Genomic DNA, 17,481 nt, shown 5'->3' on the forward strand with positions numbered 1-17,481 from the left:
ACCACACACGCTCATCCCTTCTTATACAGTCTCTGTTCATAATTCAATATCATTATTTTAGGTTTTTTCCGAAACAGGGAGGTAAAGATAAAGATATCCTAAATCAAGCACTTTACGGTGAAATGTACAAATTGTTTGCTGCCAGTTCACAACATGGCGGCGACTCGGCGTACGCTGACGTCACTAAGTGCGACTGTTCAAGATGGCGGCGCTCATGAGGAACGTGCTTGTCTCCTGCAGATTGACAGCTGTGAGGCTACCGATCAGTGTGCAGGTGAAGCGGGATGTGCGAGCTCTTCGGAGGAGGCCAGTGCGGGTCATTCCCCCGGAAAACCAACGAGATGAGCGAGAAAAGCGGCCGAAAAACGCGAAGGAGGAGGAAGCCCAGGTGTCCGTCCATGAGAAGCGCAGATATGACCCTGTCACTAAGGACAAGGACCTCGCCCCTGTGCAGGATGGCGCCTCGGAGAGGGAGCGCACACTGGAGCTGAAGTACGAGAGAGCCACAGCTGGGGACAAGAGGCTGAGGTATATCCATGGCTCCTAGGACGGGGACACCCGCACATGCCTACATGGAGGAATCTAAGGACTCAAAGAGATGAGAAAAATCACATTTGTTCAGGATTTTCCAATTATTCTTTTTTTCTAGCCTGTCCGAATCTGATTTTTATTATTTCGTTCGGCATTTGGACTAGTACAGTACAGGAGAGATTATGCAGAAGTCCCTGCACCTGTATATAGGTCCTGTGGTGCCCTATGCTCCTGTACATACTGAGTGCCAAGGCATACAGTGTTGATAGATGTCCCTGCTCCTGTATATAGGTCCTGTGGTGCCCTATCCTTCTGTACATACTGAGTGCACAGGCATACAGTGTTGATAGATGTCCCTGCTCCTGTATATAGGTCCTGTGGTGCCCTATGCTCCTGTACATACTGAGTGCCAAGGCATACAGCGTCATTGATAGGTGTCCCTGCTCCTGTGTATAGGTCCAATGGTGCCCTATCTTTCTGTACATACTGAGTGCACAGGCATACAGTGTTGATAGATGTCCCTGCTCCTGTATATAGGTCCTATGGTGCCCTATGCTCCTGTACATACTAAGTGCCAAGCAGGGGTGGTCTTGGCATTTCTGGGGCCCCAAGCGAAGTTATGACTGCCCCCCCCCCTCAACACGCGCTCCACAACAATAGACCGCTGTGTGCTGCCCCCAGTAGTATATACTACTTGTGCACTACCGCCAGTAATATATACTCCTCATGTGCTGCCCCCAATAGTATATACCCCATGTGTGCTTCCCCCAGTAGTATATACCCCATGTGTGCTTCCCCCAGTAGTATATACCCCATGTGTGCTTCCCCCAGTAGTATATACCCCATGTGTGCTTCCCCCAGTAGTATATACCCCATGTGTGCTTCCCCCAGTAGTATATAGACCCCTGTGTGTTCCCCCAGTTATATATAGCCCCCCGTGTGCTCCCCCAGAAGTATATAGACCCACTGTGTGCTGCCCCCAGTCGTATATACCCACTGTGTGCTGCCCCCAGTCGTATATACCCACTGTGTGCTGCCCCCAGTCGTATATACCCACTGTGTGCTGCCCACAGTTGTATATACCCCCTGTGTGCTCCCCCACTAGTATATAGCCCCCCTGTGTGCTCCCTCAGGGGTATTTAGCCCTCCTGTGTGCTCCCCCACTTGGATATAGACCTCCTGTGTGCTCCCCCACTTGGATATAGACCCCTGTGTGCTCCTCTAGTTGTATATAAACCCTCTGTGTGGTTCCCCTAGCAGTATATAGACCCCCTGTGTGCCCCACCAGTATAATATAGACCCCTTGTGTGCTGCCCCAGTAGTATATAGACCACTGTGTGCTCCTCCAGCAGTATATAGACCCCTTGTGTGCTGCCCCCAGTTATATATAGACCTCCTGTGTTCCCCCAGTTATATATAGCCCCCGTGTGCTCCCCCAAAAGTATATAGAACTCCTGTGTGCTGCCCCAGTTGTATATAGAACCCCTGTGTGCTGCCCCCAGTCGTATATACCCACTGTGTGCTGCCCCCAGTTGTATATACCCCCTGTGTGCTTTCCCACTAGTATATAGCCCCCCCCTGTGTGCTCCCTCAGGGGTATTTAGCCCCCCAGTGTGCTCCCCCACTTGGATATAGACCTCCTGTGTGCTCCCCCACTTGGATATAGACCCCTGTGTGCTCCTCCAGTTGTATATAAACCCTCTGTGTGGTTCCCCAGCAGTATATAGACCCCTTGTGTGCCCCACCAGTATTATATAGACCCCTTGTGTGCTGCCCCAGTAGTATACAGACCCCTGTGTGCTCCCCCAGTTATATATAAACCCTCTGTGTGGTTCCCCCAGCAGTATATAAACCACCTGTGTGCTGCCCCCAGCAGTATATAGACCTCCTGTGTGCCTCACCAGTAGTATATAGACCGCCTGTATGTTCCCCCAGTAGTATATAGACCCCCTGTGTGCCCCACCAGTAGTATATACACCCCTGTGTGCTCCCCCAGTAGTATATAGCCCCCTGTGTGCTCCCCCACTTGGATATAGACCTCCTGTGTGCTCTCCAAGTTGTAAATAGATCCCATTCTGCTGTCCCAAGGAGTATATAGACCCCCTGTGTGCTCCCCCAGTTATATATAGCCCCCCCGTGTGCTCCACCTGTTATATAGCCCCCCGTGTGCTCCCCCCATTTATATAGACCCCCGATGTGCACTCCCCCAGTTAAACAGACCCCTGTGTGCTCCCCTTTCCATATAGTATATAACACAATAAAACAAACACTTATACTCACCTGGGTCCGGGCATCTCCTCTTCTCTTCACTCTTGTGGCCGCAGGAAGGGTTTTCCCTGTGATCACAAGAGGCCGCACTCCCCTTGTCCTGGCACCGATGCTCCAGTGATGTCACTGGAGAACCGACACCACAAGGAAAGAGCGGCCACTTGTGATCGCAGGGAAAACACTTTCTGCGGCCACAAGACTGACTGACAGGAAGGGAGCCAATGTCTCCCGCCCTGTCAGTGCTGCTGCATGTAGCTATGAGCGCTCATTACGAGTGCTCATAGTTACAGTTCAGATGGCAGCAGCGAGCAGGGCAGCGGCCCTGTCCAGCCGTCTTGAGCACAAGAGCGGGGTGTGGGGGCCCCCTTGGATGTTGGGGGCCCCAAGCGATCGCTTGGGGTGCTTGGTGCCAAAGTCCGCCACTGGTGCCAAGGCATACAGGGTCATTGATAGGTGTCCCTGCTCCTGTTTAGAGGTCCTGTGGTGCCCTATGCTCCTGTATATATTGAGTGCCAAGGCATACAGTGTTGTTGATAGGTGTCCCTGCTCCTGTATATAGGTCCTATGGTGCCCTATGCTCCTGTACATACTGAGTACCAAGACATAGTGTTGTTGATAGGTGTCCCTGCTCCTGTATATAGGTCCTGTGGTGCCCTATGCTCCTGTACATACTTAGTTCCCAGGCATACAGCGTCATTGATAGGTGTTCCTGCTCCTGTATATAGGTCCCATGGTGCCCTATGCTCCTGTACATACTGAGTGCCAAGACATATGATGTTGATAGGTGTCCCTGCTCCTGTATATAGGTCCTGTGCTGCCCTATGCTCCTGTACATACTGAGTGCCAAGGCATACAGTGTTGTTGATAGGTGTCCCTGCTCCTGTATATAGGTCCTATGGTGCCCTATGCTCCTGTACATACTTAGTGCAAAGACATAGTGTTGTTGATAGGTGTCCCTGCACCTGTATATATGTCCTGTGGTGCCCTATGCTCCTGTACATACTGAGTGCCAAGACATAGTGTTGTTGATAGGTGTCCCTGCTCCTGTATATAGGTCCTGTGGTGCCCTATGCTCCTCTACATATTTAGTTCCCAGGCATACAGCATCATTGATAGGTGTTACTGCTCCTGTATATAGGTCCTGTGGTGCCCTATGCTCCTGTACATACTGAGTGCCAAGGCATACAGTGTCGATGATCGGTGTCCCTGCCCATGTATGTAGATTTTGTGGCACCTTATGCTTTTGTACATACTGAGTGCCCAGGCATACAGCGTCATTGATAGGTGTCCCTGCACCTGTATATAGATCTTGTGGTGCCCTATGCTCCTGTACATACTGAGTGCCAAGGCATACAGTGTTTATAGGTGTCCCTGCTCCTGTATATAGGACCTATGGTGCCCTATGCTCCTGTACATACTGAGTGCCAAGACATAGTGTTGATAGGTGTCCCTGCTCCTGTATATAGGTCCTGTGGTGCCCTATGCTCCTTTACATACTTAGTTCCCAGGCATACAGCATCATTGATAGTTGTCCCTGCTCCTGTATATAGGTCCTGTGGTGCCCTATGCTCCTGTACATACTGAGTGCCAAGGCACACAATGTCGTTGATAGGTGTCCCTGCCCATGTATATAGATTGTGACACCTTATGCTCCTGTACATACTGAGTGCTAAGGCACACGGTGTCGTTGATAGGTGTCCCTGCACCTGTATATAGATTTTGTGGTACCCTATGCTCCTGTATGTGCTGATTGTGAGGCAGTGTCTGTGCAGATAGATTCCTTGCAGCCCCACATTCTTGTGCATACTGAGTGTCAAGGCAAATGGTGTTGTTGATAGCCATCCCAACGCCTGTATATAGATTTCATGGCACTGTATGCTCCTGTATGTAGTGAGAGGCAAATGGTGATGTACTCCAGTCCATAGGTAAGCCATAATGCTATGTGTATGACTGCTTACACACTCACTAGTAGAGCCTTGCAGGGCACGCTGCACCCATCGCTGTAAGTTTGTTGCCAAATCTGCCTACAAATTATTGGGAACTTTGCTCACGTCGTTTTCAAGCACTTTCATGCCCTTTCCTTCTACTTAGACTTATGCAAATAAAAATTCCTCTCGCATCGCCAGCTTGTTGCTGGCTTTTTATAGTAAACTAGTAGACAGGTATAGGATTAAGGGATGTTTTTTGATTACTAAAGTTGCCTCTTATTCATAAATACGTCTTCAGATTTGATAGGAAGCAATACTGCAACATGAAAGCGTCATTAGTATGTCATATGTTTTAAAGGAAAACCAATAGGAAAATGTAAACAGCAACCAAATAAAAAAAAAAAAAAAGTTTGGCAAGACTGTATCCAGTGTGTCACTGATGGTCTTGTGTTCACGTATTTTGCTGCTCGAAGACCAAGTACAAACTAGAGATATAACACTTTGGCTCGGTACACACAGCGCTTTTTTGTGTAAGTTTAATGTGTACCTTTTAGGCTATGTTCAATCAGTCTTTGGCAATATTTTTAGACAAATACAGCCAAAAAAAGGAATGTGAACATAGCCTTATACTGTCGGAAAATAATTAAAACGTATATGTTAAATGGATGCTAAAAACAGCCATACAGTCGGGAATATTTCCCATTAATTTACCTTATAAAAAACAAACAAAAAGCAAACAGTTGACTGTTTTATTTTTATACAGCAAAACCTATTGAGATGGCAACAAGAAATGTACGAGACATTGTGAACCTAGCCCTTGTCTGATACGTGTGCTCATTGCTTCTTTGCTCTTATGCCCTTTGTTCTTTTACACTTGTTTAAGCTGGTTTTGAATAGATTTTTATTTTTTTTAATCCATATACAGCAAAGTGGTTACAATTGCAAAGTCCAAAAAGTTCCGTGAGCGCCATGGCCAGGTTTTGCTGGAAGGACAGAGGCTGCTGCTGGACGCTCTAGATGCTGGGGCTGTCCTGCAAACTCTTTTCTTCAGCAGAGTTGACCAGCTGAAGACGCTGCCCGCTGACAAACTTAAGAAGGCAAACCTCATCAAAATAAAGTTTGAAGATGTCAAGATGTGGTCCGATGTAGTCGCACCACAGGGACTAATGGGTAGGTACACATAGAATGAAAGCTGTCTATTTGCCAGGGCAGAGTATAGATCTTACTCTGCAAGTCCCAGCTGTATGCTGCAAGTCCATTTGTATAATGTAGATGTATATTATTTTATTAATGTAACCTTATAATGCTACTGTAGGTACCACTATTATTGTTATAACACTCTTTTTTTTTTTTTTAAACCCTCCATAGGAATTTTTGGAAAACCTGATCATGTAAAGATGAAGTTTCCTGATGTCCAGGTCCAGAACAGTTTACCACTGTCTCTCATCTGTGACAATGTCCGTGATCCTGGAAATTTGGGCACCATTTTGAGATGTGCAGCTGGAGCTGGCTGCAGTAAGGTCTTACTCACTAAAGGTTTGTATCCTGTAGAGAGCCGAGTTTATCCTATTACCGCTGTCTGTTACAGGGGTAGGAAGCCTCAGGTTTATTCAGTAGATGTTTATATCAAGCGGTCTTTGTTGCCCATAGAAACCAATCAGAACTTTCATTTTACCAGAACAAGATGACAAATGACAGCTGGGTTCTAGTTTCTATAAAAAAGGAAAACTTGTTGCTGCCCAAAGCTACCAGTTGGAGCCCGAATTTCAATTCTTAAAGGAAATCTGTCATCACTTTCATGCTGCCTTACCATGGGTAGTGTTGAGGAAACTTGCAGAAGGTTTGGGTTTGGCAACGTTAGTCCAAACCTAAATGCTCAGCATTTTGACTTCTGGCATCCATCTTCCTCAGGGTGTCAAATTGCGAGCATTCATGTTCGGACTAATGTTGCTAAATTCAAACTTTCAGTAAGTTTGCTCAACACTCCCAATTAGACTTAGAGCTTTCCCCAGTGTCCTTCATTGTTAAATCTCTCCTTATACCCAGACTGGAAAAAGGTCTATAAATCAAGACTGATGGGGCAAGGAGAAGACACTTGGCATCTCTACGAAGACTGGTGGCTCAGGCTGCCTGAAAGTGATGACCGGTCCTCTTTAAGAAATGAAAGCTGTCTAAAAGACAGTTTTTCTTTTAAGCTGGGTTCACACTAGGTTTTTTTTTTGTTTTTGTTTTTTTAATTTGTTGGATAATTGATGGAAAATGGGTGCATATATGTGCATCCGTTTTGTTCTGTTTTTCCATTGACTTTATGTAAAAAAGTAGAATAGAGAAGAAATCAGGCGATACCTTTTGGAGGCTAACTGAGTATATTTGATTGTAAGCTTTCGAGAGTCTAGCTCCCTTCGTCAGACATGATATTATACAGAACTGAAAAAATCACAGACTTATATACACACTAAACAGAGCTCATCAAAGGATTTTAGGAAACTTTAGAATTATAAAAAAAAAAAAATCAAAAAGCATATATTATTTTTTTTATTTTGTACACAAACATGGTTGACCACATTGTGTACGCTAAAAAAAGACGGGTTTAGGTCCCTTTTTCTATAATGGAAGTCAATAGAAAAATGAATACACACAAATGTATCCATCATTTTTCTGTCCGTTTTTTTTTTTTTTTTTTTTTTTTTTTTTTTTGCAAAAACAGATGAAAAAAATTCTTTATTGAATAAAAACTTAATTGGAAAAAAAAATGTAGTGTGAACCCAGCCATAGACAATTAAAAAAAAAAATCGGCCCATTGGCTGCATAGGAAATGTAGAAACCGAATTTTTACAATATTTTTAATTACAATCTATTGGAAAGATTCCTCATTTTTTATTTTTGAGGCATTCAGACAGTAGAAGTAAATGGTAGCAAACTGTACCTAGTCTTGAAAGATTTTATTCAGCATTTCAAAATCTCTCTTACGTCACAACGCCGCGTACTACGTCATCACGCTGTGTCGCGTGGGGTACCCTGGGACCGGAAGCTCCAAGATGGCGCCGTCCACCGGAACACTGCCGCAATGGGGACGCCGGAGGGCAGGTGCTTGGGGCGTTTTGGCGCCAAGGCCCAGCTGATCTGAGGTCTGCTGCTTATTTAAGGTAAGCCAGAGGCTGCATGTCTTTCTCTTTGAATCATGGACGCTCCCCGCTCTGAATCTGTGGAGCAGGCCTCTGCGGCAAACCCAGTAAGTAGCTGAGCCAGAGGCTCACTTGCTATACTTTGTTACAAACATACTGGTAATGGCTCTCCTTCTCTCTCTAGGGAGACAAGGAGACAGCTAAGAAACCTAAATCCAAGAGATGCAGTATATGCAATGACAGGCTGCCAGAGGGTTATGAAAAACTGCTATGTAAACCCTGTACGTCTATTGTCGAGTATTACGACAGGAGTCCACCTCGGTCATGGATGAACTCCGTAAAGCTATTACTGAAGAGGTTAAAGCCTCGCTGTCTGCAGCTTTAACTAAAGATAAACCTCAGTCCCCTCAACCACCACCTAAAAAGAGGCGCATGGTTATTGCTGACTCCGATTCGGAGGTTAAAGCTGTATCTATTGGAGATAAATCTGAGGAAATTGAGGCTGTAATGTAATACAGGATACCAAAAAATACTTCTACTTTTCGGCTGAAAACACTGACATCCTATTGAATGCTGTAAGGAGCACAATGGATATTGAGGAGGTGCAGCAACCTTCTAATAAACAGGACGAAATGTTTGGTGGTCTCAAACCGAAAAAAAGACAAGTATTTCCTGTACATGAAAATGTAAAGGGGTTAATTATAGATGAATGGCAGGAGCCAGAGAAAAAACTGCAAATTGCAAAAGAATATAGAGCCAGGTTCCCCTTTGATGAGGAGGAAACTAAATTATGGACTGAGTCCCCAAAGGTAGACGTTCAGGTCTCCAAGATGGTGAAGAAAATTTCTCTTCCCTTTTTAAGAAGCTTCACAGTTAAGCGACCCAATGGACAGGAAAATAGATGGACTGTTGCACAGAGCATGGACCTCCACATCCTCTGCGATCAATCCAAATATTGCTGCCACCACCATAGCCAGATCTCTGTTTATCTGGCTCCAGGAGTTGGAAAGCCATCTGGAGAAAGACTCCTCCAGAAAAGATCCTAGAGTCTATCCCTATGCTTAAATTGGCCACTGCTTACCTAGTTGACATCTCAGCCGAATCAGTTCTTTTTGCAGCTAAATCTGCGTCCGTAACTACGGCAGCCAGGAGGGCCCTGTGGCTAAAGAACTGGGACGGGGATAGTACATCTAAGAATAAACTGTGTGCCATTCCCTTTGAAGGTTCCATGCTGTTCGGCTCCGTGCTCAACACCATTTTAGAGCAAGCAGCCGACAAAAAGGACTTCCCTAAAGAAAAAGCTGACAAAGGTAAACAAAATTTTCGTTCCTTCAAGCAGTATCCCTCAAAATCCTATAGAGGTAAAGGCAAAACGGTGAGGTGGAGCTACCCCAAGGGTGGAAAAAGGAGTGAATTCCTCCTCAACCTTACATCCTCCGACAAAAAGCAATAACAGCATTCCAGTGGGGAGTAGACTCTCCCAGTTTTATCATCAATGGGAGAACATAACAAAAAACCCTTTCATTTTGTCATCTTTAGAAAATAGGTTCAAAATAGAATTTCCTGACTCCCCCCCCCCCCCCTCAAAAATATTGTACTACTTCTTTAGGGTCAGCCATCTTAAATGAGCGTCTGTGGCAAGGGGTGTCAGAACTTATTACATTAGATGCAATTATCAAGGTACCTCCGGACCAACAAGGTCATGGCCACTATTACAGATGGTTTCTGGTCCAGAAACCTAACGGTACCTATAGAACGATAATAAACCTAAAACCCCTAAACCAGGTAATAGTGTACAAAAGGTTTAAAATGGAAACACTCAAAACAGCCATCCCCCTAATTTCTAAAGATGCCTGGTTAGCCACGATAGACCTTAAAGATGCTTATTTTCACGTACCCATATACGAAAAACATCAGAAATATCTGAGATTCGCAATAGTTCACAATCACATTACTCATCATTTTCAGTTCAAAGCCCTACCATTTGGTATAGTGTCAGCACCACGCATATTTACAAAGGTTATGGTCGAAGTAGTGGCTTATCGAAGACTACAAAATGTGACAATCATTCCATATCTAGATGACCTACTGTTGGTGGCACAGTCAAAAAAGCTTCTAGAGTCAAATATTGCAATAACCATATCTTGCCTTCAGGAACTAGGATGGATCGTAAACTTGCAAAAATCGGACTTACATCCGTCTCACAAAGAAGTTTCTAGGCATGCTTCTAGACACTGAACTTCAGACAAAATTTCTTCCCCAAGAAACGGTAAATACACTTCTAGAGAAATTCAGGAAATTCTCCAAGAAAAAGGTGACGACCATACGAGAGGCAATGTCTGTCCTGGGATCAATGACATCTTGCATCCCGGCAGTACCGTGGTATCAAAGCCACTCCCGGACATTGCAGTCCCAGATCCTAAAGTCATGGAATCGGCTTCAGTCCTCTCTGGATAAGAAAATGACATTATCCAGTCAAGTGAAGGCATCTCTAAAATGGTGGGTAAACGAAAAGAACCTAACCAAAGTCTTCTCTGGTTTCCTCCCCAGGTGACAACATTAACCACAGATGCCAGTCAACAGGGCTCGGGCGCCCATGTACGAGGCCGGTACCTACAGGGATAATGGTCGAAAAGGATAAGTCTGTTCCTCCAATTTTTGAGAACTAAGGGCAAGGGAAGCTTTAAGACAAGCAGAGCATCAAATCTGCCAACAACACGTCAAAGTGTATTCAGACAATGTGACAACGGTGGCGTTTCTAAACCATCGGGGGGGACATCAGAAAAGATCTTTGGGCAGAACTGCATCTACAGTCCTTATCAGCAGTCCATCTAAAAGGCTCAAGCAACGTGGTGGCGGATTACCTCAGTCGCCATCGAATGCTACCAGGGGAATGGAGCCTCAGTCAAGCAGTATTCCAAAACCTCACAGAGAAATGGGGCACCCCAGAGATAGACCTATATTTGCTTCAAAGAGAAACAAAAAGGTAAAAAGATTCTTTTCCTTAAATCCACAGGACAATCCAGAACGGGTGGATGCTCTAGCCCAAAACTGGAATTTTCATCTAGCTTATGCATTCCCGCCATTCCCTCTACTGGGGAAGGCCCTTCACAAAATTCTAACAGGCCAAACGCAAGTTATCTTCATAGCCCCAGTTTGGCCGAGGAGGAGCTGGTTCTGTCTCCTAAGACGTCTGTCATTAGAAGATCCCATCATTCTTCCCTAGACACACGACCTTCTGACCCAAGGCCCGCTACATCATCAGGGATTAGAACAACTCCATCTGGCAGCGTGGCTTCTGAAAAGTCCTTCTTAGCCCGCAAAGGTCTCTCCCCTAAAGTCATAGACACTATGCTGAAAAGCAAAAAAGACGTAACCTCCACTATCTATCTTAAATACTGGAAGAAATTCTGTACTTGGTGTGGTGAGTCCCCTCCAGATCCTCTTAACCCAGACATTCCCCAAGTATTAGAATTTTTGCAAGACGACTTGGATAAGGGGCTAGCCCTCAGTACCCTAAAGGTACAGGTATCTGCATTAGGTTGTTTTTTTGATTCTCCCATTGCAGAACATAAGTGGGTTAAGAGTTTTTTTTCGTGCCATTTCCAGGATGAAGCCAAAAATCACTAATCTTACTCCTCCTTGGGACCTTACTTTGGTTCTCCAAGCCTTAACCCAAAATCCTTTTGAACCCATTGAGAAGCTATCAATGAGATTTTTAACTCTTAAAACTGTGTTTTTGATTGCTATCACCTCAGCAAGAATAGTCTGTGAAATCCAGGCATTGTCAGTGGAAGATCCTTACCTGACCATTTTAGATGATAAAATCATCCTTAAATTAAATCTGTCTTTTCTTCCCAAAATTGTAACAAATTTTCACAGATCGCAAGACATTGTGCTACCTTCCTTCTGTGATCCACCGAATAATGATAAAGAAGAAAAATTCCATTCCTTAGACGTTCGTAGGACTGTCATTACTTACCTAGAGGCTACAAGAGAATGGAGAAAAGATTCCAACTTACTGTTACAATTTCAAGGGCCTAATAAAGGTAAGAAGGCTTCCAAAGCCTCAATAGCAAGGTGGATGAAGTCTGCTATAACAGAAGCCTACAAGTCATCAGGTAAACAAATTCCAGAAAAACTTAAGGCCCATTCCACCACGGCAGTCTGTCTCCTGGGCAGAAAGATCAGCAGCTTCATTGGAGCAGATATGTAGAGCGGCAACCTGGTTATCACCGAATACGTTCTACAAACATTACGAGCTGAATGTGACAGCGTCTCAGGACATGGCGTTCGGACACAAAGTGTTACAGACTGTGGTCCCACCCTAAATGGATTATCTGGTATGTCTCCAGGTGGTGCTGTCATGAGGGACGCTCTGAAAAGCTGGAATTATTACTCACCGATAATTCATTTTTCATGAGTCCATCATGACAGCACCCATTTATTACCTGCCCGCAATGTATATTTATGTTGTGCTATGTTGGTAGTAATCTGTAAAGCGCTGAGGAGGTAAGGGGTGGGGCCCTTTTTAACCTCTTTTGCTTCCTGTTTCTATTAGGACCTATGGGGATCAATCTCCAGGTGGTGCTGTCATGATGGACTCATGAAAAACAAATTATCGGTGAGTAATAATTCCAGCTTTTAGGACAATAACTGTATCACCTGCCGAACAGACCCCAGGACAGATCGTGGATTAAAAGCAGCTCTCCGAAGGTACAAGCAGTTTGGGGGGAGTCAGATTGTGGGTACAGAGTCATTTTAAGTTGGTTGGTCTTGTATTGAAAATGAAAGGCCTATGGTTGTATCCATATTTTCCAGCAGCCCTAGGGCAGCAGCCACCTGTAATCAAATGCCAACCGATCAAACTCGAGTTGCGGTCATCTTCAGTCTTGTACCAACAAGACTCTCCTGCTATGGTTGCTCTTGATGCTAAATGAAACTTTTTGGCTGACATTTATTCAACTGTGTGAAACAAACTATACTCGCAACCGAGTTAGACTTTGACTCCACAGGCTCCTTCTCTGCATGTGTAAAACAAACTAGTATAAACTGCCTACCGCAACTAATTACAGGCAATCTTTCTGTTGTGGTAAAATAAAAGCTGAGCTGTGATTGGTTGCTATAAGCAATAAAGTTTCTACCCATCTGACTAGAAAAGTATGAATAGTCAACAAAAGTGTATAAACAAAAAACAGGGCTTAAGGTCTGCTAGTTCACTGATTTATTTTTATTTTTTCCCTAGGTTGTGTTGATGCGTGGGAACCTAAAGTCATCAGAGCTGGCATGGGAGCTCATTTTCGATTGCCGATAATCACCAGTATAGAATGGGACACAGTCTCTAACTATCTCTCAGAAGACACTAAGGTTTTTCTGGCAGATCACTTTTGGCAGAACCTCTCAAATGAGACCACATGTTCTACTAATAAAGCTATTGACTATGGCTGGATTTCTTCTGACCCCAGAAGGCAACATAAAATACAAGAAGATGACTATTATTCATCTAGTGACGAGGAAGAGGATGGAGAAGCAGAGATTCCTAATGTTCGTGTACAAAGATACGATGAACCATGGGCCAGGGGTCCCAGTGCACTTGTGATTGGGGGAGAGACACATGGACTGAGTTTGGAGTCATTACTGTTGGCTAAAGAAACAAGTGGCAGGAGACTATACATTCCTGTTGTGCCAGGTATCGACAGCCTAAATTCAGCTATGGCTGCTAGCATCCTCTTGTTTGAAGGGAGAAGACAGCTTATAACGGAAGGAAACAAAACTTATTAAAAAACATGAAGGTTATGGGAGTGAAAGACCTATAAAGGAAAATTACTGCATCCTTTCTACTATGTTCATTTTAAGGGGAATCTGTACTCTTTCGGCTGCCTAAACGACAAGTCACTAGAATGATCCCTATGGCCTTTTGTCCCGCTGGCCTTGATAGGCCCTTTTAAATACCCAAACAGTGAGATATTTATTAATCAAAGGTCATGGAATAGGGAAAAGACATACCAGGGCCCATGCCAATGACTTGTGGTTTGGCTAACATGTAAGCAATGACATAACATGTAAGCAATGACAGTTTCCCTTTAATGTGTCCTAAATAAAAGAGGTTTAGGTTCTATGGCTGAAGCACTAGACCTTATTTCCCAGATTCCACTCTGCCTGTATTAAAATGCCAATGGTTCTGTGTAGAAGACATTTCGCCCCTTAATTCTGCATGAAGTGTGTGTATTTATTTATCTGACATAGGAACCTTAAAGGGAATCAGTCACTAGGTTTATGGTGCCTTAAATGAGGGAAGTATCAATTAGTAACAGAAATCACATTCTGGTCATTCGTTCTTCTGATATGCAGGAGAATGAGCTTCATGCAGGACCACTCTGTCTGCTGATTTACAGTTGTCTGCCCAAATACAGTACAGGCAGACAACTGCCAATCAGAAGCTGAAAAGATAAATGTGAACAGCGCTCCAATGTGTGGGGTCTGCAAGACTTGGGTGAGTGCAGGGGAGTAATAGGAGGACTCTCACCTGGTGTGGTTGTGCAAATGCAAGGCACAACTCTCAATGCTCACATGTGTGTGGACCGCAGCCACTCCCAGAAACCAAACAGGTATTACCAGAAACATAAAACGTCCCCTCCAACCACTGGGTAAAATCGGGTGCTGGTCCAAGATAGGAAAAAATTCCAAAATGGAGATAAAAAAGTATGTATATTTATTAAAACACAACGCGTTTCGAAGTCGTGCTGACTTCTTAAGTGTATACACTTGAGAAAGAAGTCAGCACGACTTCGAAACGCGTTGTGTTTTAATAAATATACATACTTTATCTCCATTTTGGAATTTTTTCCTATCTTGGACCAGCGCCCGATTTTACCCAATGGTTGGAGTGGAGGTTTTATGTTTCTGGGAATCAGAAGCTGGTGGGCAGAGGAAGCTGGTACCCATGAATATTGAGGACTACTGAGCACACACACACAGTGGAGATGACTAGTTTACAGTGCTTGTTATTAAGGAGGATATCTCTTAATCTGCTGTACAGAGCAATGGTAGTGAATGCATCATTCAGTTTAGCATCTTTGTCACTAGTTTATGCTACCCTTAGATAGGCCAGCATAAACCTACTGGCAGTAGTAGTACAGGAGTATTTTTAAGACTGTATGGAACTGGCTCAGGAGCTAAAACAGCAGCTAGTTAGCTATTATCTTGCCCATTTAATGTTAGAAAATGCACACTGGGCCATTTTGGGTGTCTGATCAGCTAAACTACAGATATGTTACACACACCTCATGCACTGTTATATATACCTTTTTACTAAACAAGATGGGTATGCAGACTAAAATACAGCTCTAGCCTTAATGTTTAGAAACAGTAATTATCTATAGTGTTTAAAATAAGGAACACAAAAGCAGGCAAGACAAAGAGGCTGTAATGACATGGTAGGTTAAAGAATGGCCTCTGCAAGACCCAGGGGCTGGTTTTATACTAAATGTGGCCCTGGACAAAGTTGAAGGTGGGGCCCCAAATGCTGAAATATTGTAGCAGCAATTTAAGGTTCCCATACACTTTTTGGTGGTACCTGCTGCTCGTGGTGGGTTCGGCTATCAGTGTAAGGTGAATGGGGTTCTTTGTACAGTCCTCTGACATGATATCAGTGGACATATGGGGTTGGGCTTGATGGAAAATCAACATCCAACCTCTTTGTTCTCAGAGAGACAAGCCGTCATCAGATCTGTCTGGCTATGGCTTACCCCTCCTATAGAGAACACAGAAACGCTCAGCTGTGCCGATCATTCCTGTGTATGGGGAGGATGGGGCCAGATGAGATTTTATATATGTATATATATATATATATCTCATTAGTGATGTGTGTGCAGCCCTTGCTATATATAGTGAACAATGAAGATATATACTACCTGACCACATTCCCTGGTGTCCTCAGGCCTTGTCTGTGGGATCCCCCAGTCCCAGCTTTCACTTCTGGTCCTCTCTCTGAAGTGATCGGCCATTCAGCCAATCACTGGCCTTAACAAACAGACAAGGCCTGACGACACCGGGGAATGTGATCAGGTAAGTAACAGCTTTATTATGTTATACGCACAATCAGCAGACAATGATTTTTACACTTGCCAAAAGACAATGATCATTTGATTACTGTTGTCTCTATATACACAGAGCGATATCGGCTAGGTTAGGACAATTTTCGCTCCGTGTATTATGGCCCTTAGTCACATTGAGTCAATTCAGAAGGTTACATGCCGGGACTGCCGCTACATGTCAGCACCGCCGCTAGTGGTGTAAACACAAAAACTATCTATATGCATGGTTTTAAAAAATAAAAAAAAAAAAATCACTATATCAGGACCAAATATTACCTCCATACTGTTATTGATGAAAACATACTATGTATAGGCCAATATTACCACCATAAAGTGACCGCCCCATAATGACACTATATACACGCCAATATTAGCACCACACCATGACCGCAACATAATGATTCTATATACACTATATACAGACCAATATTACTACTATAGACTGACCATCACATAATGACTCTGTATACACTATATACAGACCAATTTTACCACCATAGACTGACCACTGCATAATGACACTATACACACTATATACAGACCAATATTACCGCCATAGACTGACCACTGCATAATGACTCTATATACACTATATACAGACCAATATTACTGCCATAGAATGATCACCACATAATGACTCTATATACACTATATACAGACCAATATCATGCTGCGGTCACTCTATGGCGGTAATAATGGTTTGTATAGTGTATATAGAGTCATTATGCATTATGTGGCGGTCAGTCTATGGCAGTAATATTGGTCTGTATATAGTGTATATATAGAGTCATTATGTGGCGGTCACTCTATGGCGGTAATAACTCTCTATACACACTATATACAGACCAATATTACCACCATAGACTGACCACTGCATAATGACTCTATATACACTATATACAGACCAATATTACCACCATAGACTGACCACTGCATAATGACTCTATATACACTATATACGGACCAATATTACCACCATACAGTGACCGCCACCTTATTTTTTTTCTCAATAAAATACACTGTGTTGCCTTAGTGACATCATCATACACTATACATAGGAGCTGCGGCCTCAGTGGTCACCAGAGAATGGCTGCAGCTCCTATATACAGTCTATTCACCTCAACACTTGGAGTCAGCAGTGCTTCTTATACACACACACACTAATATTATATATATATTTTATATATATATATATATATATATATATATATATATATATATATATATATATATATATATATACACACACACACACACACACACACTCTAACACATCCATAAAAACACATTATACAAATCCAAACCATCCAGCCCACACACTACACACATGACATGTAACAGACACTACATTCATCCATTATACACATAGCATTCATACACACACTACATGTACAGTATACTTACCCCCTCTAACAGCATGCTGGGTGTAGTTGTCCTTGTCCATGGCAGCAGCAGCAGGAGGAGGTTCTGCTCCTTACACTGCAGCCCTCTCCTCTATCGTCCCGACAGCTCCACACCAGGAAGAGAGAGGAA

At 43.7% G+C, this 17,481-nt stretch overlaps 1 protein-coding gene across 1 annotated transcript; it reads left to right on the forward strand.

Annotated features, from left to right (window-relative positions):
- Nucleotide 1: 1 nt before the first annotated feature.
- On the forward strand, nucleotides 2–14,044 carry MRM3 (mitochondrial rRNA methyltransferase 3). The gene is made up of 4 exons (XM_069971204.1): nucleotides 2–528; nucleotides 5,653–5,897; nucleotides 6,096–6,263; nucleotides 13,098–14,044. Exons 1-4 carry the CDS (start codon nucleotides 203–205, stop codon nucleotides 13,631–13,633), a joined length of 1,275 nt encoding a protein of 424 aa, XP_069827305.1. The 5' UTR covers nucleotides 2–202; the 3' UTR covers nucleotides 13,634–14,044.
- Nucleotides 14,045–17,481: the final 3,437 nt, after the last annotated feature.

The sequence above is a fragment of the Dendropsophus ebraccatus genome, chromosome 5 (assembly GCF_027789765.1).
Source record: "Dendropsophus ebraccatus isolate aDenEbr1 chromosome 5, aDenEbr1.pat, whole genome shotgun sequence".
In the NCBI taxonomy this organism is placed as follows: Eukaryota; Metazoa; Chordata; class Amphibia; order Anura; family Hylidae; genus Dendropsophus; species Dendropsophus ebraccatus.

Excerpts from the sequence above, each read along its gene's own strand:
- MRM3 (XM_069971204.1), top strand. The coding sequence starts at position 203 with ATGGCGGCGCTCATGAGGAACGTGCTTGTCTCCTGCAGATTGACAGCT. Across the intron at positions 529-5,652 it reads GCTGGGGACAAGAGGCTGAG|CAAAGTGGTTACAATTGCAA; the intron begins GTATATCCATGG and ends ATCCATATACAG. Across the intron at positions 6,264-13,097 it reads TAAGGTCTTACTCACTAAAG|GTTGTGTTGATGCGTGGGAA; the intron begins GTTTGTATCCTG and ends TTTTTTCCCTAG.